The sequence below is a fragment of the Vidua macroura genome, chromosome 5 (genome assembly GCF_024509145.1).
Source record: "Vidua macroura isolate BioBank_ID:100142 chromosome 5, ASM2450914v1, whole genome shotgun sequence".
Lineage (NCBI taxonomy): Eukaryota > Metazoa > Chordata > Aves > Passeriformes > Viduidae > Vidua > Vidua macroura.
The window spans coordinates 69798003-69816871 of NC_071575.1; the positions used below are offsets into that span (position 1 = coordinate 69798003).

Genomic DNA, 18869 nt, shown 5'->3' on the forward strand with positions numbered 1-18869 from the left:
TATTGTATAAATTGGCCTGATGTAGAGTAGTTAATTTAGGGAAACCTTCTGGGAAGGCAAATTCTTTGTCAGAGAACATGGACAGTTGGCTTCATGAGCCATCTGTGTCGGAAAATGTTGGAATGTGAGTGCTCAGTGCTTATGAATACTCAGCCAGAAGATTTGGTGTTCTAGTCCCAGCAATAACTGCAGCAGTTTGTCTTTGTTTTATAAAACAGGAGGAAGGAGAAGATCTCATCAGACCCAGGATACAACAAGCTGCTGCAACCTGGCTGTGCACTGAGGAAAAGTTGTTCTGGGTTTTGTAGCAGCCCCAGACTTTTGTACGAGGGGCTGATGGAAACTCATCGTTCCACACTGCTGGAGAAGAGAGAAGACACTCAAGCAAAGGGCTACATCTTGGTTCCTCAAGTTCTCTTCTCTCCTTGACGGTCTTGCCTCCTGTGTCCTTGAACAGAGAGGCAGGTTTTGAAGTCAGCCTGGCCAGAGGAGCAGTTACTCCTTCAGCTGAGAAAAACCTTTCCATGTTGTCCACAGCAGTGATGAAAAGAGAAGCCCCTCTCAGAGACTGAACTTATCTGTCAGGAAAATACCGTTTGCAGGTAAGAAAATGCTATTCCCAGCAAAAAACATGGAACTTCTTCCAAGTGAGGCTAGAGAAGCTTCCCTTCAGAAAGATCATTTTTATGTGTAAAATGCAGAAGAGACTTGGCTGCATCCCACACCACGAGTCATTCATCCTTTTGCTGTTGTGCTTGAACAATGTGTCGTTGTCAATATATTTGACAGATAACAGCTGGTGACAGCACTGATGGCTTTTAACTCTGGTGGTCCAAGACAGACATCTGCAGCTAAGTTCAAAGTGCCCCTTGCTCCCCACTGACTGGAGGAGAAGCCAGGAATGACAAGCTCAGATAATGAGACAAAAGTTGGGTGGCAAATCCCAGTTTTGGGCCCAGATGTGAAATGATGGGCATTAGCTACAGCAGTTAATAATTTCTGGTTTCACTAAATCTTCTCTCTGAAGGCTTTGAAAGACCTTGTAGAGGAAGTTTTGTAGTGTTTCAACCCAAAGGCTTTGTAGTGTTTCCTGGCACCTTGATTGTATTTGTTTCTGTTTTCAGCTGCTCAAAATAAATCCTGAGGTGCTGTTTTTTCTGGTGGGGTATTTTGTTTCACTGTCTATACAGTGTGGTTCATATGAGCTGAGCTTTCTCTTTATAGCTTCACTTGTGAATATGGTTCAGCACCCAGGAATGCCTGAGCTCCTTTCCATGCCGTATATAAATAGTGCACAGTTATTTCACAGTTTCACATTCAGCTTGCAGGCTTCCAACAGTATTCCCAAACCCCTCTCTACTCCCATAGCATTCAGGTTCTTGATGTGACTCAACATCAGTTATAGCAGAGGTTTATCCCAAAGCTCTGATTTGTGACTCCTGCGCATTGTCGTCCTCGTTCCCGACGGTCGGCGTGAAGTCAGCAGTGCTCAGGGCTGCTCCTGTGGGTTTTCCCAGCCCTGTGATGAGTTCAGCTCCGTGGTTAAGCCGACAGCTGAGTTTCAGTATCTTGGGCACGTCCAGCAGTGCTGGCTCAGTCCGTGGAAGGAAGTCAGAGAGGCTCCAGCTGGATGGATAACTAGCGGCCGGCGTCCCGCTGCCCGACGGAGATAAGGGGCTGGTCAAAACCAGGGGAATTTTTAGACTCTCTCCCGAGTGTCGCCTGTCTTTTGTTTGGCACAGGACTTGTCATGTCTCCCTTCCTGCGTATTGGTTTGTCCAACTATGACAGCGGCCCTTACCTGCCGTCCCAGGGGGAGGTGATTAACCCCTACTGCGCTGTGATGGTTAAAGAAGCTGTGGAGTCAGGTAAGTGGGGAGGGGTTAAGTGTGGATTTGGGCTTCTGTAAGTCGTGTCTGTGCTTTTCTGTGTCATTTCCTGTGTGTAGGTAACTAGAATGAGCCATAAAATAGGTTGGCTTGGAAGAGACCTCAAAGATCATCCATTTCCAACCCCGCTTTATAAAGATTAGTGAAGCCCTTTGTGTGTCCCAGCACAGTGCAAGTTTGGGTTTGGCGTGGTCTGCAAGGCAACCTGATTTTAAGATGATGCCAAACAAATCTGTATCTTCAATTTGAGGATATTATCAGCTGCATTACAAGCCCCAGCATGTGACAGAACAGATGAGCCGAGCTGTATTCGGTTTCACCCTTCCACAACCAGTTGTTGGTTTGTCAGTGGGACTCCAGACAGGTGAAATCTGAGTGTGCTAAAATATTCTGGCAGGGTCATCTTTGTTAATCTCTTTTTGGGGGGAAACTGACAGACCCAGCCACTTCCATAATTAAAAAACAAAACAAAAAAAAAGGCACTCAAACAGCCCAGTCTCTGCAGAAATAGTTAATTTATCTGTGTAATTGCTGTGCTGTGTAAAAGGTTCGAAAATGAAACATCCTGAGAAGCTGTTTGCTGTGTCTGAATCTATGGATTGTTGCCCATTTATCCTGATTGAACAACACTGATGAGTCCTCTTTCTGAAAGCATTTATTATATGTCTTATGCATGAAAATAATTCCGGTGAAAGGATGAAAAGTTCTCCAGTTATGCTTTTGAAGAATCGTGAAGAGCAAGACCTTCAGTGTTAGGGAGTTAGTCATATTGGCTGATATTTAGCTTAAATCTTTGATACATTTCTAATTTGACTGCTGTGATTCTTTGAAAAATAAAATCCACTCAGAAAACCCTACTTATTGAGAATCCCCATGACTGTAATCCCCAGAGGATGTTAAAGGAGTTTTTAAAAATTAGAATTTTAAAATAGTTCAGTATTTCACTGGGGTTCAATTTTTGTTTAAGAGTCAGCATTTATCACATTGAACTTTGTCTTGCCTTAAATGATACTTCAAATAATAATGGAAAATCTGGTGAATAATAAATTCAAAAGGAAAGAAAATACTGCATGACAAGATATCCCTAAGATCTCACTTTTATCAGAAAATGCCTTCTATTTTAGCTCTGTGCAGAGCTTGGCTGTTTGCTTTAATGAGGCTTTTGAAAGCCATAACTCAAATTGAAATCTGTGTCAGTTCAAAAGTGAATAAAACCAGCTTGGTCAGAACAGACCTATATTTATTTGTCTAACACAGAGCTGAAAGTGTTTTCTGGTATCCAGCAAACACAAAACTATTTTCTAATCTTTGTCCTCCTCAGAGTCAATAATCATTATAATAATTACATTTATTTTAATTATCACTGTAATAATTAAAATTTTATTATTATAATAAATCCTCTGCCAACAAGAAATAAAAAAAATGCATTTGAGGGAACTTTTCTCCATTTGTGAGGTCTGAGTGTAGGAAAGTGACTTTCTGCTATTAGGAGATTTCTGTTTGCTGGGATGTAATTTCATCTGGTGATGCCTCAGAGCGTGGTGGAACAGCCAGAGGGACTCATCTCATCAGTGAACCTCCTGGGGCTGATTCACCTCAGACTCCCCTCCTAGGGTGGGCTGAAGCACCCTTGGGAGGTGTTAACCTGCTGGAGGGTGTTTAAATGTGTGGATGGCCAACTTTACTGAGAAAAGTGAGGCCACCATGGAATCCATCAGCCCTGTAATTCCCAGATACTGATGTGTGAGCAATTCCAGCCTGAGGAGCACATCCATGATGAGTGTGGTGAATCACACCCTGGAAAAGCCCCATGCTCCCCTCTGACCAGACAGACCACTCAGACCACTGACGTGCAGGGAGATGAGCCTGACTCTACATTCCAGGAATGATCTCCATGACCATCCCAAGGAGCTGTCGTGTTCTAACAGGCTTCAAGAAGGCAAAAGGTCTCCAGACAGACATTAACTAAATATATTTGAGGTAGAATCATGGAATCATTAAGATTGGGAAAGACCTCCAATAATGTCAAGTCCAGCTGTTAATCCAGCGCTGACAGTTCCACCACTAAACTGTGTCTTATCCCTGCTTCATGATTATTTTTCTTTTGGTCATAATTTACTCTCCAGCTCCCTGGTTTGACAAAGCAATTGCTACTCAGTTATAATTGGATGAAAAAAAATTTAAAAATAATATATATATATATATATATCCCTGATATACAAATTTTGGCTAAAATTTTGACATGACCAAGGAGTAGGAGTGGACCAGCTGCACAGCTGGTGAGAGATGCAAATCATCCTGGCCTTCTGCTGTGACACTTGGCCATGGAGAAGTTTTTCAGGGCAGAAATGATTGTTGAGCAGGGCAGGACATGCCTAAGTGTTCAAGGCCGAGGAGCAACCTGGTCTAGTGGAAGTTGTCCCTGCCCATAGCAGGGGGATGGAACTGGATGGTGTTTAAGGGTCCCTTCCAACCTAAACCATTCTGTGATCTATGTTTAGCACTGGCAAAGTGTGGGGTTTTTTGGGTTTGTTTTTGTTTGGTTGGTTGGCTGGGTTTTTGCAGTCAGAACAGTGGTAGATGATAAATGTGCTTCCAAAAACAGGGAGTTTGGGTTCATGCCAAAGGCTGTCCCTTGTCAACCAGCCATAACGAAAAGGTCATTGGTCCCCAGGGATCTGGGAGTGATGAGCATCCTCTGTGGACACAGGGATGTCACAGCAAGACCACAGTGAAGAATTTAAGAAGTTCTGGATAGATCTTGGGCAGCCTTTTATATTCTTCCACTTGCTTATTTTTTAAAAGGGACCTTGTCACAGTATAATACAATATAAAAAAAAAAAAAAAACAACCCAACAAAAAAACCTGAAAACCAAACCACACCTCCATACAGTTAGAGGTGTTACAGCAATTTATAACTGATGACAAAATATTTCAGAAATTCTATGTGCCTCTGAGATATAAAAAGAGTCTGCCCTTTAAAAGTGGCTTCTGCTTTCACAAGCCACCTGGCCGGGTGCCATTTTGCCACCTGCCTTGGTGACATTTGCTTCATGAAGGCTCCTGCTCCGTGTTTGAACTCAGCAAAGCCTCCAGGAAAAGCTCTCCCAGCCACAGTGTAAGCTGCTCCCCGGGAAAGACAGTTGCAATTTCATTTTTCAGGAACGTGGGGTTAGATTAATCCCTGGCAGAATTCCACAGCCGTCAGCGGGGACGCACCGGGTGTGACTGTCTGATCCCATACACCGGGCAGTTCATTCACATTCCAGGGTTTGTTTCTTTAAGCCTGCTGTCCTGGAGTGCAACACAAATGAAAGCACTTGTTTTGCAAGTGCTGTGTTTCACATCTGTGGCTTTTTCACTGATGCAGCAAAGAAATGATAGTACTTTATTGAGATTTCTGGTTTCCAGGATGCTGGAAAGTTTATGTTTCATTTTTGTCTCAGATTTTTTGTGCATTAGTCCTCTCATTTAGGGAAAAATTTTCTTCAGCACGTGTTACCTTCCAGCTGCATGTTCTTTTCCATCTGGGATTATTGGAAATAGCACCAGGGTCTTTAGACAGGGGTCACAGGTCTGCTGCTTTTTTTCTCTTATTCCTTCAGCTTCAGCATTTGATGGGTTGAACATTTGCAGAGGGCAACTGTGATATAAAATTTACCTTGTGTAAGCATCCAAGACTTTTACAGGGCTGTATGAAGTCAAACTGGCTCTGTGAGATAAATAAATCTGGCTGAGACTCCTTTCAGAGAGACACAGTTAGAGAGAGCCCTCTGCAAACCTCAGAGATTTTTTTACCCATCACCATATTAAGATGCTGTGAAGGAAGAGGAATTAAAATATAAGGGAAAGTTTGCTTCTTTGAAAACTCTACATCCCTGTGGGATGGTTACAGGTCTGCAAGACAGTTCATGTTTTAACATCCCTTAGTTGGCTACTGGGCTGGACATTAATCCCAAAGTGCACCCAGCTTTTGGGGGGTTTGAAGCAAACCTGTCTCATTTTGCAGTGCCCTGGGACAGGAGATAAACTGGTAGTTGTAAACAGGAGATAAAAAAACCCCATAAAATAAAAAGAAAATATAAATATAAGATAAAACATAAGATAAAAATAAAACAGGAGATAAAAGGCAGTTGTCTGAGATGGGATTCATCTGATTAGAAGTGGGTGTTTATGGTGTTGGAGTCAGCATTAGAGATCTCCTTAACAGAACTGGCGGAGTCAAGTGTGGAAATTCCCTTTTTTAGGGTAGAGGTCTGTATTTGGTCTCATGAACTGCCCTCACTGCATGGATTTATGTTCTCCCTCTCAACAGAGAATGGCCAAGTGTATGTGCAGAAGAAACCCACCATGTACCCACCCTGGAACAGCACTTTTGATGCCCACATCAACAACGGCCGGGTCATGCACATCGTGGTCAAGGACAAAAGTGCTGAAATGGTCTCGGAGACCACAGTGGAGCTCAAGGTGCTGGCAGAGAGGTGCAAAAAGAGCAATGGGAAGACAGAGATATGGGTGAGCATCACTCTCTTCTCCTGCAGGATGTGCTGGGGAGCTGCTGCAGGGTGAAGGGATGTGTCCTTGTGTCTGTGCCAGGCTGTGGCTGTCACCAGCAGCACGGTGGGGACTGGCTGGAGTAATGTTTTGAGACAACTTGGGTATGACTTGAGGGAGAGACTTGTCAGAAGAGAAGAGCTTGGCACTTTTGTTTTAATTGAAACCTGCCCTGTGCTAGTGAGGATCCTGCTTCAGGTGAGCTGTGCCCACCTATTAATCTTTGCTGAGGAAACCCACTGGGAACAAATGTTAGTATGACTGGCTGAACATGAGTTATTTTATGTTCTCTGGGGAAACAGCTTTAAAATTTTTATCTAATATCAAGTAGCTGATTCACAGCTGCCTGAGTTCACAGTTATGTCAGAGCAACTCCTTAAAAATTGCTGAAGTTACAGTGGCGTAAATTTGTACAGTCTTCACAAGAATGCTAAATGTAAGGTTGTGTTCCCTGCTAGTCCAAGCAAGAAAGATCTTGTCAGAAGTCTTTAAAATGCAGTATCCAGCTTATACATAGTCCAGTGGATTCAGATTTCCAAAGGCACTTATGGATGATGAGTCAGGTAGGTGGGAATTGCCAAGTCCAGAGGGAAGGTCCCAAAAAATGCCTAAATCACACAGAATGACTGGGTTGGAAGAGACCTTCAGGATCATTGAGTCCAACACCTCAACTAGACCATGGCACCACAATAATAAGCTTGTAGCATCCCTCAGGTTGACTGTAAAGAAGTTAGACTTGCAGAACTGAGTGCCTGAAAGATTTCAGCATCACCTGTCTGAAGCTGGCTGGGATTTTTGAACCGCTCCCACCTTCCCCTGGCAGGATCCATTGGGAACAAGTTTTCTGTATAGTGGTGGTCCTAATTTGGTGTCTAAAAAGCTGCCTACATCTTCTATGGTTTAATCCCATTCATCTCTCCTATCATGCTGCTGAGTGTTTGATATGAGGTGATCAACCCTCCTCTCTCTGTAGTTGCTCCTACCCTACCTTGTTGCCTCACATGGGTATGAGCAACCTGAAAATTAGCATTCATTGCTGTTCATCAGTTCCCACTGGGAAAAGGAGATCGCTTGAAAGTCATCTGAAAAGATTTTTCCTTCTTTGAATGACTGTTTAATGGACTTTTTTCTTGTTTTTCACTTATCTCAACCAGCTAGAACTGAAGCCTCAAGGGCGAATGCTGATGAATGCAAGATACTTCCTGGAAATAAGTGGCAAGTGATTCTGTTTGTTAATTTATAACTGTGATTTCTGGGCTGTGGGGCAGACATGGTGTCTTCACTAAAAGCAGTGCCTATGTTATTACTGACTGATCCATAACAACAAACATAACTGTTTGAAACAAAAGCTCCAGAAAAGTAATTTTTATTCTGCGGTGACTATTCTTCTGTGATTTGCAAGGCAGATTTTTTGGCTGGTTTACCACTAAATGGCAGATATTCCCATTATGCTAAACAAGACAGAACAGATACATAAGGAGCCAGCTCCCTCTGAAATCATTCTGCTTTATGTACTACGAGAAATACAAGGAGGGGCTGGAGCTTGTCCAGAGGAGGGAATGGAGCTGAGGAAAGGTCTGGAGCACCAGGAGGGCTGAGGGAGCTGGGAAATGGGCTTAGCCTGGAGAAAAGGAGGCTCAGGGGGGACCTTGTGGCTCTGCACAAGTCCCTGACAGGAGGGGACAGCCGGGGGGGTCGGGCTGTGCTCCCATGGAACAGGGACAGGAGGAGGGGGAACGGCCTCAGGCTGGGCCAGGGGAGGCTCAGGTTGGATATTAGGAAAATTTCTCATAGAAAGGGCTGCATTCTGCTTTGTTGAAGAAATGGGTTTAATTCAAATACTTGGTCTTAGTCTCCCATCTTTGTTGCCAAAATTCTCACATCCTCATGTGTAGGGTGAAGCTGTGAGGTGCAGATATCTGGAAGACACTTCCATTTTTAGAAACAGAGAAGCACTGAAAGCAGCCATGGCCATGCTGATATTTTCTTAACCATCCCTACCTTTAATATAGATTGGACTGCTGTTTGTGTGGTAAAAGGTGTTAGGGAGGCCGAAGCATAGAAAATGCGAGTTGTGCTTCTATAACAAATATCAAGATCAGCATCAGAGCACACAGGGAGCAAGTTCCCACAGGTTACCTGTGTGACTCACTGTGCAGTGCAGGAGTGAAACAAAAAGGAGATTGATTTTCTGTGTGAATATCAGATTTGTAGGCACAAGCGCATGTAGAAGTGCACCTGAAGGCAGAATTGGTTTGTTTGCTGTCCCAAAAATATTAAATAACTGTGAATTACAGCAAGGGCACAGCAAACAGGAAAGCAAGTGTTGGCATGGAAAAATAACAAGAAGAATATCCTGGGACATAAATATCTGCTTACTGACACTTGGACATGCACACAGAAAGGATTCTGTTAAATATCTATAAATATATATATGTACACATATACACGTGTGTTTGTGTCCATATATCAGTAATTATTGATTTTTATGTAATTTCACCCTTTTTAGGGCATACTTCTTCAGTGTTGTACAAAGTCAGAGTTTTGTGTTTAAATTACCTCTCCTTGGGAAATTTTTCTTCTAGGTTTCAAGAGCAGTGTTATGAATAGTCAAGAGAGCTCAGTGTCCCAAGTCTAAAGTCATTTTAGTGTAGGAATGGTAAATAACTTTTGTAAGTTTTATAAAATGATATTTCTTCGAGTATTCATTACCATGAGTGAATCATCAGCTTCAGTCACATAGTATTTGGGCAACTGCATTTTCTGAAGGCACCTGATCAGGACAGGGTACACTTAAATACCTTTCCTCTCCTCCCAGATGCAAAGGACCTGGCTGACTGTGAGACTGAAGGCTTCTTCTCCTTGCACCAGCGCAGGGGAGCCATCAAACAGGCCAAAATCCACAACGTCAAGTGTCACGAGTTCACAGCCACCTTCTTTCCACAGCCCACCTTCTGCTCTGTGTGCCACGAGTTTGTATGGTAAATGGAAAAGGATCTCTGCTTCTTCTCCTTTTAGCCCCAGGAACCAGTTCTGTTGTCCATGTGGCGCTTGGGAACATGGCTTGGTGTTGGATGTGGCAGATCTGGGTTAATGGTTGGACTGGATGATTTTAAAGGTCTTTTCCAACCTAAAAAGATTCCATGATTCCCTGTTAAATATCTGTGCTCCTCCTGTAAGACCCTTGGCATCTTACGTGTAGAGTTATTGCATCACTTTAAGGATGGGGTCTGCAGTTGTTTTCCAGTTGTATTCCAACTGAGAAAAATTCCCCTTACTTTTTAATTTATTTGTTTGCAAATATTTTTTGGTTTGGCAAAATGCACAGGCATTTTTCATTGGTCCAGTTTGCTGTTTGGATATCATGAAATTCAGGATGTGAATGTGTGCTGAAAAGGCAGTGAGAACCATAGAGAACCACTCCACCATTAGATTAAATGAAGATAATTAAATGAAATAATCTCTACAAAGAGTGATAAAAAGCAAAGCTATTTTATTCTTCTTTGATAATTATTGCTCTCCTTTCTTCTGCTGAGGCTTTTAGACAACTCAGGATTAACCTCTGCTCTGTTCATTTCAGGGGTCTGAATAAACAAGGCTATCAATGCAGACGTAAGAAACTTTTTTTTGTTTTCTTATTGTCATTATTTACTTAATCTTTTCTTAAGGAATTTCTTTATTAACACCATGACACACTTGCTGTTGCAGAATGTAACGCTGCCATTCATAAGAAGTGCATTGATAAAGTAATAGCCAAGTGTACAGGATCAGCAATCAATAGCAGAGAAACAATGGTAGGTTGTATTGCTATTATTATTATTATTATTATTATTATTATTATTATTATTATTTTATTTTATTTTATTTTATTTTATTTTATTTTATTTTTATGACTCCTTTTAAAAAATCTTCAGTGTCATTCAGATCTCTCCTACATCACTGAAAAGCAACTTCTGATGAGGCAAAAGGACCTACTGGGCTAAGGACTCTGTGATCTGATCTGTGCCCTTTGCTTTTTATGTTCCCAGTGATTTCATTACCTCCTACTTAAGATTTACTCAAATGCAGCTGCAGAATAACCAGTTGCTGAATCAGAACTGACATTTTTCTAATGCATAAAGTATAACTCAGAGGGAAGTCATGGACATGAGGTGGAGATTTACTGGAGAAAACTCTTCACTATCCAATGTTAGGCTGGACATCAGGCTGAATTTTCAGATTTGTGCTTGAACAAATCTGTACTGAATGAGTCAGTGGGAGATCTGCAGAGGTATCTCTGCTGTTATTTACCTTACTTTTATCATGTCAGTTTATCCTAAAATTTTCTTTTTGGTAGGCAAAACCAGATCTGGCTAGGACTATTCCTTTTTCCTTGTGTCCTACAACTTCTGTTTATTCTCACTCCCACCCTGTTCTCCTTCTACAATTTTTATAGATGAGATTGCTCTCACTTCTCTTCTGACATCTCCAGGGTAGATGTAACCAACTTTGCCATCACCTTTCATACTAAAAGAATTACAACAGGCTCTTCCAAGGAGTGATTCATGACAACAAATGTACACATCCATTTCAGGATGAGGTGAATAATTTTTAAAAGTACCAATGTTTTCCCACTGAGCGTTAGGGAAGCCTGGGTATGTTAATGAGGCACAAGCAGTCCTTTGGTCAAGGCCAGGGATGAAATGACCCAATTCCCTCTGAATTGCAGTCACTATGTATCAAAATTTGGGTTTGTGTGCCTGATAAATAATTTCTGCTTGGCAGTCATACCCGAGGATAAAAGGGCAGTAGAGAAACCAACTCCTGTTGTACACGTTTGGTTTTCCACACGGAGCCGAGGTGGAAATGAGGAGTGGATTTTCAGCCTGGCTTCTGTCTTGCAGTTCCACAAGGAGAGGTTCAAGATCGACATGCCCCACCGCTTCAAAGTGTACAACTACAAGAGCCCCACCTTCTGTGAGCACTGTGGCACCCTCCTCTGGGGCCTGGCACGGCAGGGGCTGAAGTGTGACGGTGAGTCCCTGGCGAAGGTGGCACCGGCTGAGCATGGGAGGGGTCGTTGTCTTTGGAGGGCGGCAGTCTGGAAATCCAAATCTCATTTATGGCCCTTCTCTGAAAAACCGCTATGAGGTGGCACCCAGGAGGGTGAAGGAGTGGTCTACAGGACTGTCCTTCAAGGAGGATCATTCTTCAAGAATGAGGACAACTGTCCATGTACTGAGAGATCCAGGAGGATGATGAGTTGCTTCACAGAGAGACAGAGAGCATCACAGTGGCACTGTTCATCTTCCCAAATCGCCCCCAGTATGAACTTGCAAGCTCTGTTCCCACTGTCACACCCAAGACATTTCACTGTCTTCATAATTCCAAACCAATGGGAGGATCTTCTTCTGTGATTACAGTTTATCTCTGAGAAAATGGCTTGTGGTTCTAGTAACCTGAACCTGCAAAGGCTGATGGATGTGGAAATGCAACCTCTGGCCAGAAGAAAATATAAAAATAGTCTCCATAGGGAACCAAAAACTAGCTGAGTGCCATCTCTAGAACCCTTTAGGTGGCTGATCTCTGCTCCTGCCCAACCCTTTACAGCCTTCATTGTCCTGACACCTCGTGTTCTTTCTTTCAGCGTGTGGCATGAACGTCCACCACAAGTGCCAGGCAAAAGTAGCAAATCTTTGTGGAGTGAACCAGAAACTGATGGCTGAAGCTCTGGCAATGATAGAGAGCACTCAGCAGGTAAATAGTTTAAGCATTTTTAGATGATCTTCTCATAATCAAAGACCTCTTCTAGATTTTGGCTTTTGTGAGTCACACTCAAGAAGTCACAGAGTTGTTCATTAGCTCAGCACATGACTTTTGGCTCAAAAATTTGCTGGTTTCTGTGCCCCAGGCTCGCTGCCAGCGTGACAGTGAACAGATCTCCAGGGATGGACCTCTGGAAATTGGCTTCCCTGTTCCTGTGAAGGATGTGACACCACTTCAGGCCTTGCCAGCCTCAGGAAAAAAAGGTAATTCCTCCTGGTGATACAGGCCAGAGCTTTGTTGTTGTTTGGTTGGTACCTGGTTAGTTGGAGGTGACATGAGTGGGGAATTTATTGCCAAGCTCTAAACAGGATATTTGGAATCCTTCTGATCACCATGGCCAATTTTCTTTCTGTGTTCATATTTTTGGGTGGAGGTTGACTTCTGGTAGCTTTGAAAACCACTGATAGACCTCCACTTCACTCACCCAGGAGCTGATCTAGGTGTCACAGCCCTCTATGGTACAAGAACAGATGTTTAGAAGGGTAAATGAGAGACTGTGCCCTTTGGACCCCAAGGAGAAATAAATGATTTCCCCATCTGTTTTTATTTTTGTTCTGTTCTACAAGTAGAACTGGCTGTGATGATGTGAAACAGTAAAGCCTCAGGTGGGTTCACATCTGTTTCACTTGTGGGTCTGTTTGCCTGCTGAGTAGTGTTCAATGTTTTAGAACAGTTACAGCAACGGGATAAATCCAGTGAGGGGCAACATTTCTTAAAAGTTCTTATAAATCCAGGTTAGTGGAATATTGAAAAAACTCAGAGTGATTCCACTCTAGGCTGGCTGGAATGGTTGATCTGGAATGCTTCACATCCAGAGCAGGAGCACAGTATGAAAATGCCATCCCACCTTTTCATCTAACTTTGCCTAGAGTTTTGAAAAGACCTTGAAAAAATGAAACCGCATCATAATGGCAAGCAGCAAGAAGGATTGGTGAAGACAGGTGGCCAGAAATTAAGGATATGGTGCCACAAAACAGATAGACAAGTGAAGGAGTTTGTAAAGTGGTTTGTAAATTTTAAAAAAGCTACTGAAGAAGATGCAGTTTCCACTGGAATAGTTTCCTCTGGAGAGAAAGCAGTGTGGGAGCAGACCCAATCTACTCAGAGATGACCACCACACTTCCATTTGTCTAAAATACCCTTTTAAACTTCTAAGCAGAATACCTGTGAGTGTTCTGGGAATTTTGTGCTCCTGTCCAGGGGTTTATTTAAGTGCTTTGATGTGTGTTGCAGAGCCACAAGGCATCTCTTGGGAGACTCCAGTGGAGGACACAGTGAAGGAAGAGTCTCTCATAGAGTCAGACTTGGGAGAACAGTCCCAGGAACAGCAGGAGCACCAAGTGCAGTTAAAACTGACCATTGAAGATTTTGTCCTGCACAAGATGCTGGGGAAAGGCAGCTTTGGCAAGGTAAGCATTGGGACTGGGACACCACTGTGTGCATTTGCATGTCACTTTGTGTGGCACTAAATAACATCTGGTTTGAAGGGACACTTAGGAAAAAACATGGAATCATTTCGTTGGAAAAGACCTCTAATATTTTTCCATCCAACTGCTAACCCAGCACTACCAAGTCCACCACAAACTGTGTCCCCAGGTGCCACATCCACGTGTTTTTTGAGCACTTTCAGGGATAGTGACTTCACCATTTCCCTGGGCAGCCCCTTCCAATGCCTGACCAGTGAAGAATTTTTCCATAATATCCCATCTCAACCTCCCCTGGTGTAACTTGAGGTCATTCCCTCTCCTCCTGTCCCTGTTCCTGGGAGCAGAGCCTGACCCCCACCTGGCTGTCCCCTCTTGTCAAGGACTTGTGCAGAGCCACAAGGTCCCCCCTGAGCCTCCTTTGCTCCAGGCTGAGCCCCTTCCCAGCTCCCTCAGCCTTTCCTGGTGCTCCAGCCCCTTCCCCAGCTCTATTCCCTTCTCTGGATACACTCCAGCACCTCAGTGTCTTTCTTGCAGTGATGGACCCAAAACTGAATACAGGATTTGAGGTGTGGCCTCACCAGGGCCCAGTGCAGGTCACTGCCCTGGTCCTGCTGCCATACGGTGGCTGATAAATCTCCAAGTCTTCAAAGAATCCTTGCTCTGGCATGGCTGAATCCTGAACTCCATCTTCTCCTTGCCTTGTCCTTCTCCATGTCCCATTAGTTGTTCTCTCATGACTGCTCATGACAGGACAGGAATGCCCCAGGTAGGGTTTCAACTTCCCCTTCTGTGCAGGTTGATGGATCCAGGATATCCCCAGAGAGCTGTTGGGAAAGGTCTCTGTGCTCTCCCTCTTCATAGGGAGGTGGAAGAATGAGCTGAGAAGCTGAGTGGATCAGCTCTGCTCTCCAGAGCAGCAGGTCCCAGCTGGGAACAGGAACTGCTCTTTCCAGCTCTGATCTGTGCTGGAGCCCAAAGCAAATTTTACAGCAGCCAAGAATTTGTGCTTTTGAAACAAGAACCACCTGTTTTCAGTGGATTCATTCATCCTGGTGAATTGTGGATTGTTCTTCCCCATTGCAGATATCCCCTGGGAGGGGACTCATGTTACTCAGTTCTAGCACAAAGCTGAGAGAAGCAATTTCAGAGGGACTCCCCATTGTGTTTTCACAGCCAATAAGGAGAAGGAGTATGGATCACATTGCCCACATCCCACATCTCTCCAAGGGGGAAACTGGACCTTGACAAAGGGCTGCTTTTTGCCTGCTAAATGATCTAGAGCAATTGCTGCAGCCAGTTCTTCAACTGGCGAAATATTTCCTGTATTGGCCTTTCATACTTGAAAGTAATAAAATCATAGAATGGTTTGGGTTGAAAAGGACCTTAAAGACCATCTAGTTCCAGCTGAATTGACAGGGAAATTTTCCACTAGAAAGTGTTGTGTCTACTTGTCATATCCACAGTTTGCATGGGAGCCAGAGCTGAGGCATCTCACAGCTAAACCAGAGTATCCCAAACCAACATTCCAGACTAACCTGAAATCAAGAGTGTGGATATAATGGAAACATTATTATTGGAAGGAAAATATCTCTGGAGGTCTTCTTATCTAAAGCATTCCTCAAAACAGGTCTAATGAGATGAGGTTGCTCAGGTGTTCATCTATTCAAGTCTTGAATGCCTCCGTTGAAGCACATTCTGTATCTTGTTTTAGCCCTCATGCTGACATGGACTCTCCAAGCCTGCAAGCTTCTGCGTCTCTCTGAAGTGCACATTGTGGGTGTGGAGAGGATGGGCCATTTCGTGCCTTTCTGCAACAAATCTCACCCACGAGTTTCCTGTGCTAGTGTCACTCCTGATGCCCTCATTTGCTTGGAGCAAGATTCACTTCCCCATAGAGGGGACAGGGTGTGCAGAGCTCAGTGCCCGAGGGGTCTCTCCAGCTCTGTGTGATCCTGGGAGTTGAGGGGCAGATCCATGAGGATATCTCCCACCACCACCTCTGTATGTGGTCTGGCACTGCCTTCCTGCTCCTTGGAAGTCACAGCACAAGTCACAAATGCAGCACATTCATTCCCCAGTTTCCCCAGGAGAGCAGTGCCCAGCACAAACATGAGGGTAAAAAGGGTTCCTGCAGCATCAGCACTGTGAGCATTTCTGGTCATTCAGCACAGAGACAGAGGGAGGCTCTAGGCTCTACTCTCTGTCTGGTGCTACAAAGTGAAATGCAGCAGTAGCCAAAAGGGTAAATAAAACTTTTGTCAGGGCTAAAACATGTCCGAGCTTACTCAGGAAATAGCGTCTGGCAGAGAACTTCAAAGACCTCTTTGATGAATCTTACACGTTTATTCAGTCTATAGAAACAGGGTCAGCAGGCTGTTAGTGTGAAGATCAGGACTGTCACTGCCCTTCAGGAGAGACTTCTTTGCTCTGTGGTCTCTAGAAAACCCTTCTCTGCTGCTCTGGGTTTCATTTTCCCTGCCTAGAAAAATAGACAGAGGTTCTGACTCCTCTGGGACGTGTTTTCCCATTCTCAGAGAACTCCTGCAAAAGCATAGGGGACCCAGCCTGTGTGCTCAGACCTGAAAACTGAGAGGAAGGAGAGAAAGACATCTGATATAAAACCAGTCTAACTACTGGTGGACATCATTTTCCACCTGCTGAAGATCTGGGGCAGGGTATTTGCATTTCATGACGAAGCAATATTGTGTGTTTTATTATTTGAAGTCAGAAAACAGGAAATGTATCTCAGGAGCATTTGCATGAGGATGGTTTCTGTTATCAGAGATGTTTGGCTCTCTGGCATGTCCTGTCCATCCAGGCATGTAGGACCCTGCTCCTGTAATTGCCAAGAACTTCACATCCTTCTCCAGGGCTCAACTTCATAAAACTATTCTGGGTGTGGGGAGCAAACTCAAAGTCTTTAATGGAAGAATTGGTATTGTAAATGCAGGTGAAGCCAGTGGGAAGAAATGCTGATGTCTGACTCCAGCTCAGAAGGCTGAATGATTTCTTTATTATAACTATACTATAATACATTAATATATTATTTAAAGGAGATACTAAAACTACAAACCTACTTGTTCTAACTACCATATCTAACTCACAACTCTGACCCTCTCTGGAGAGTCCAGCCACAGGTGGGTTGGATTGGCCACCAGGCTCAAACAATCCTCACCAGAATCCAATCAAGCAATCACCCCAGGTAAACAATTCTCCAAACACATTCCACATGGGAAAAACAAGGAGCAGAAATAGAATCTCTCTGTGCTCCTCTGTGAAAAAATCCTGAGAGAAGAATGTACCTGCCACAAATGGGGCCTTAAGCATCAAAGTTTTTAAGGTGTACCCCAGTGAATTCCCAGGAGCTCAGCTCCCACCCTCACACAGCTGCTCTGAGAGGAGATAATCCCTCTTTCTGAGAAGCTGTTTCCATTTTAGGTGTTCCTGGCAGAGCTGAAGAGCACAGACCAGTATTTTGCTGTGAAAGCCCTGAAGAAGGATGTGGTGCTGATGGATGACGATGTGGAGTGTACGATGGTGGAGAAGAGAGTCCTCTCCTTGGCTTGGGAGCACCCATTCCTCACTCATGTCTTCTGCACGTTCCAGACCAAGGTAAGACAAGGATCTGCCACCTTCTTCCACAGCCTGAGAATGCTTTACTGAAATGCAGATGCTTGGTGAATGGCTTCAGCCTGCTGGGTCCACTTGGGACATGAAGTGGTGCTCAGGGAAGGGATCTTCAGATTAAGCGCTCAGGAAATATCTCCAGAAATTTAATCTACTTTCCCCACATCAATCTGGGGATGAAATGGTGTATTTGAGGATTATGGCATCCAAGACTCATTGAGGTAAAATCTGCATCCTGGTACCCTGGGCCAAGGATGTGCAAAGGCCACAGCCCACAGCCAGGGTAAGGATGTGCCCACGCTGATGTTTTATCTGAACCTCTTGGCCCATGGAGCATTGTGCTGCAGCTAGCCTGGATCAAAGCCAACTCAAGAAACCCTGGTTTTGGAGGATAACATGCTGTCATTCACTTCTTTGCCCCTGTTACTGTTAAATGGCATCAGACACTGGTGGTTCTGCAGTTCAGAGTACCTTCTGAAATCTCGCTTGTGACTCCAAACCAAAACTGAAGTGACATTTAACTAATACACATATTTTCATGGTCCAACATGCCAGCAACTGCTCAGCTTCCCAGAGCCAAAACCAATAGCCTTAACACCAAAGCACACACAAGGTACAGAAAGAAACAATGGAAGTTTGAGAGTTTGTCTTCTCTGTCCGGCCTACTCAAACCATTCCTGAGAGATGATTGATATCTCGTAGCTCAAATTCAGAGCAGCACTGTCTCATGGCTGCTTGTTCATGGTTTTGTTTGGATGCTCCCAGTCCCTGCTCAGCCCCAGGATTTGGTGGCACGAGGCACTGCTCAGTGTAAGGTTAGGACCTGCTCAGGAGGAGGCTCTTCTGCAAGGTCAGGAGAAACAAATACAACCTCTGTGGTACATCCCAGTCATCTGTGGGACATGGCACCTGTTTAAAGACAGGTTAAATTTATAACAGAGAACATCTGGGAACTGCTGTAGTTGATGTGACACTGAGCCCAGGCATTCATGTTTAACCCCTTTGGGACTGACAGTGGAGATAATGTGTGCTGGGAGTGGATCTTTGCCTGGCAAGGAAAGGAATTAACTCCCTGCTTGAGGGGTGCTGGTTTTCAGAGGAAAATATGAATGCCACAACTACAAAAGCAAAGAAGGTCAAGGTTTAATTGAAGAGATAAAACATTCACAACAGTGACAGCTCTCACAACAGTCACAGTGAGGGAGCTTTTACTCCAGGGATTGCTGCCTGTATCTCTAGAGGGATGCTGACTGAAGCCAGCAGCAGAACCATGCTGTCTGTGCTCCAGCCTGGTCTGGGAGCTGTAGGTCAGGTTCAGGATGGTACAGCAGGGACAGTCTGGAGCTCTGGGTTCAGTTCCCTCAGCAAAAAGAGGAGACACCAAATGCAGTCGTGTCAGGATCCAGGTGGGATTTACCAACTGTTTAAGGGGAAAAACTTAAGGATGGAAAAGCAATGAGAGCCTGAAAAATTCATGGATGCCAGGCTCAAAAAGCCAGATGATTTTTTTTTTCTACACTTCTGGGCAGCAGCACAGAATTGCCCTTCTGTCATGGAGAAAGAATCC

The 18869-nt window shown here is 44.1% G+C and overlaps 1 protein-coding gene across 1 annotated transcript in view; it reads left to right on the plus strand.

Moving 5' to 3' along the window:
• Positions 1–18869, plus strand: part of PRKCQ (protein kinase C theta) — a 52275-nt gene that overhangs the window by 14830 nt on the left and 18576 nt on the right. Inside the window, exons 2-13 of the mRNA XM_053978458.1 lie at positions 219–602; positions 1743–1868; positions 6205–6404; positions 7598–7658; positions 9262–9424; positions 10024–10055; positions 10152–10237; positions 11327–11456; positions 12070–12179; positions 12334–12451; positions 13482–13657; positions 17114–17287. Coding sequence (XP_053834433.1) covers positions 1751–1868; positions 6205–6404; positions 7598–7658; positions 9262–9424; positions 10024–10055; positions 10152–10237; positions 11327–11456; positions 12070–12179; positions 12334–12451; positions 13482–13657; positions 17114–17287 — 1368 coding nt within the window. The 5' untranslated portion in view covers positions 219–602; positions 1743–1750. The remainder of the gene's footprint in view (positions 1–218; positions 603–1742; positions 1869–6204; positions 6405–7597; positions 7659–9261; positions 9425–10023; positions 10056–10151; positions 10238–11326; positions 11457–12069; positions 12180–12333; positions 12452–13481; positions 13658–17113; positions 17288–18869) is intronic.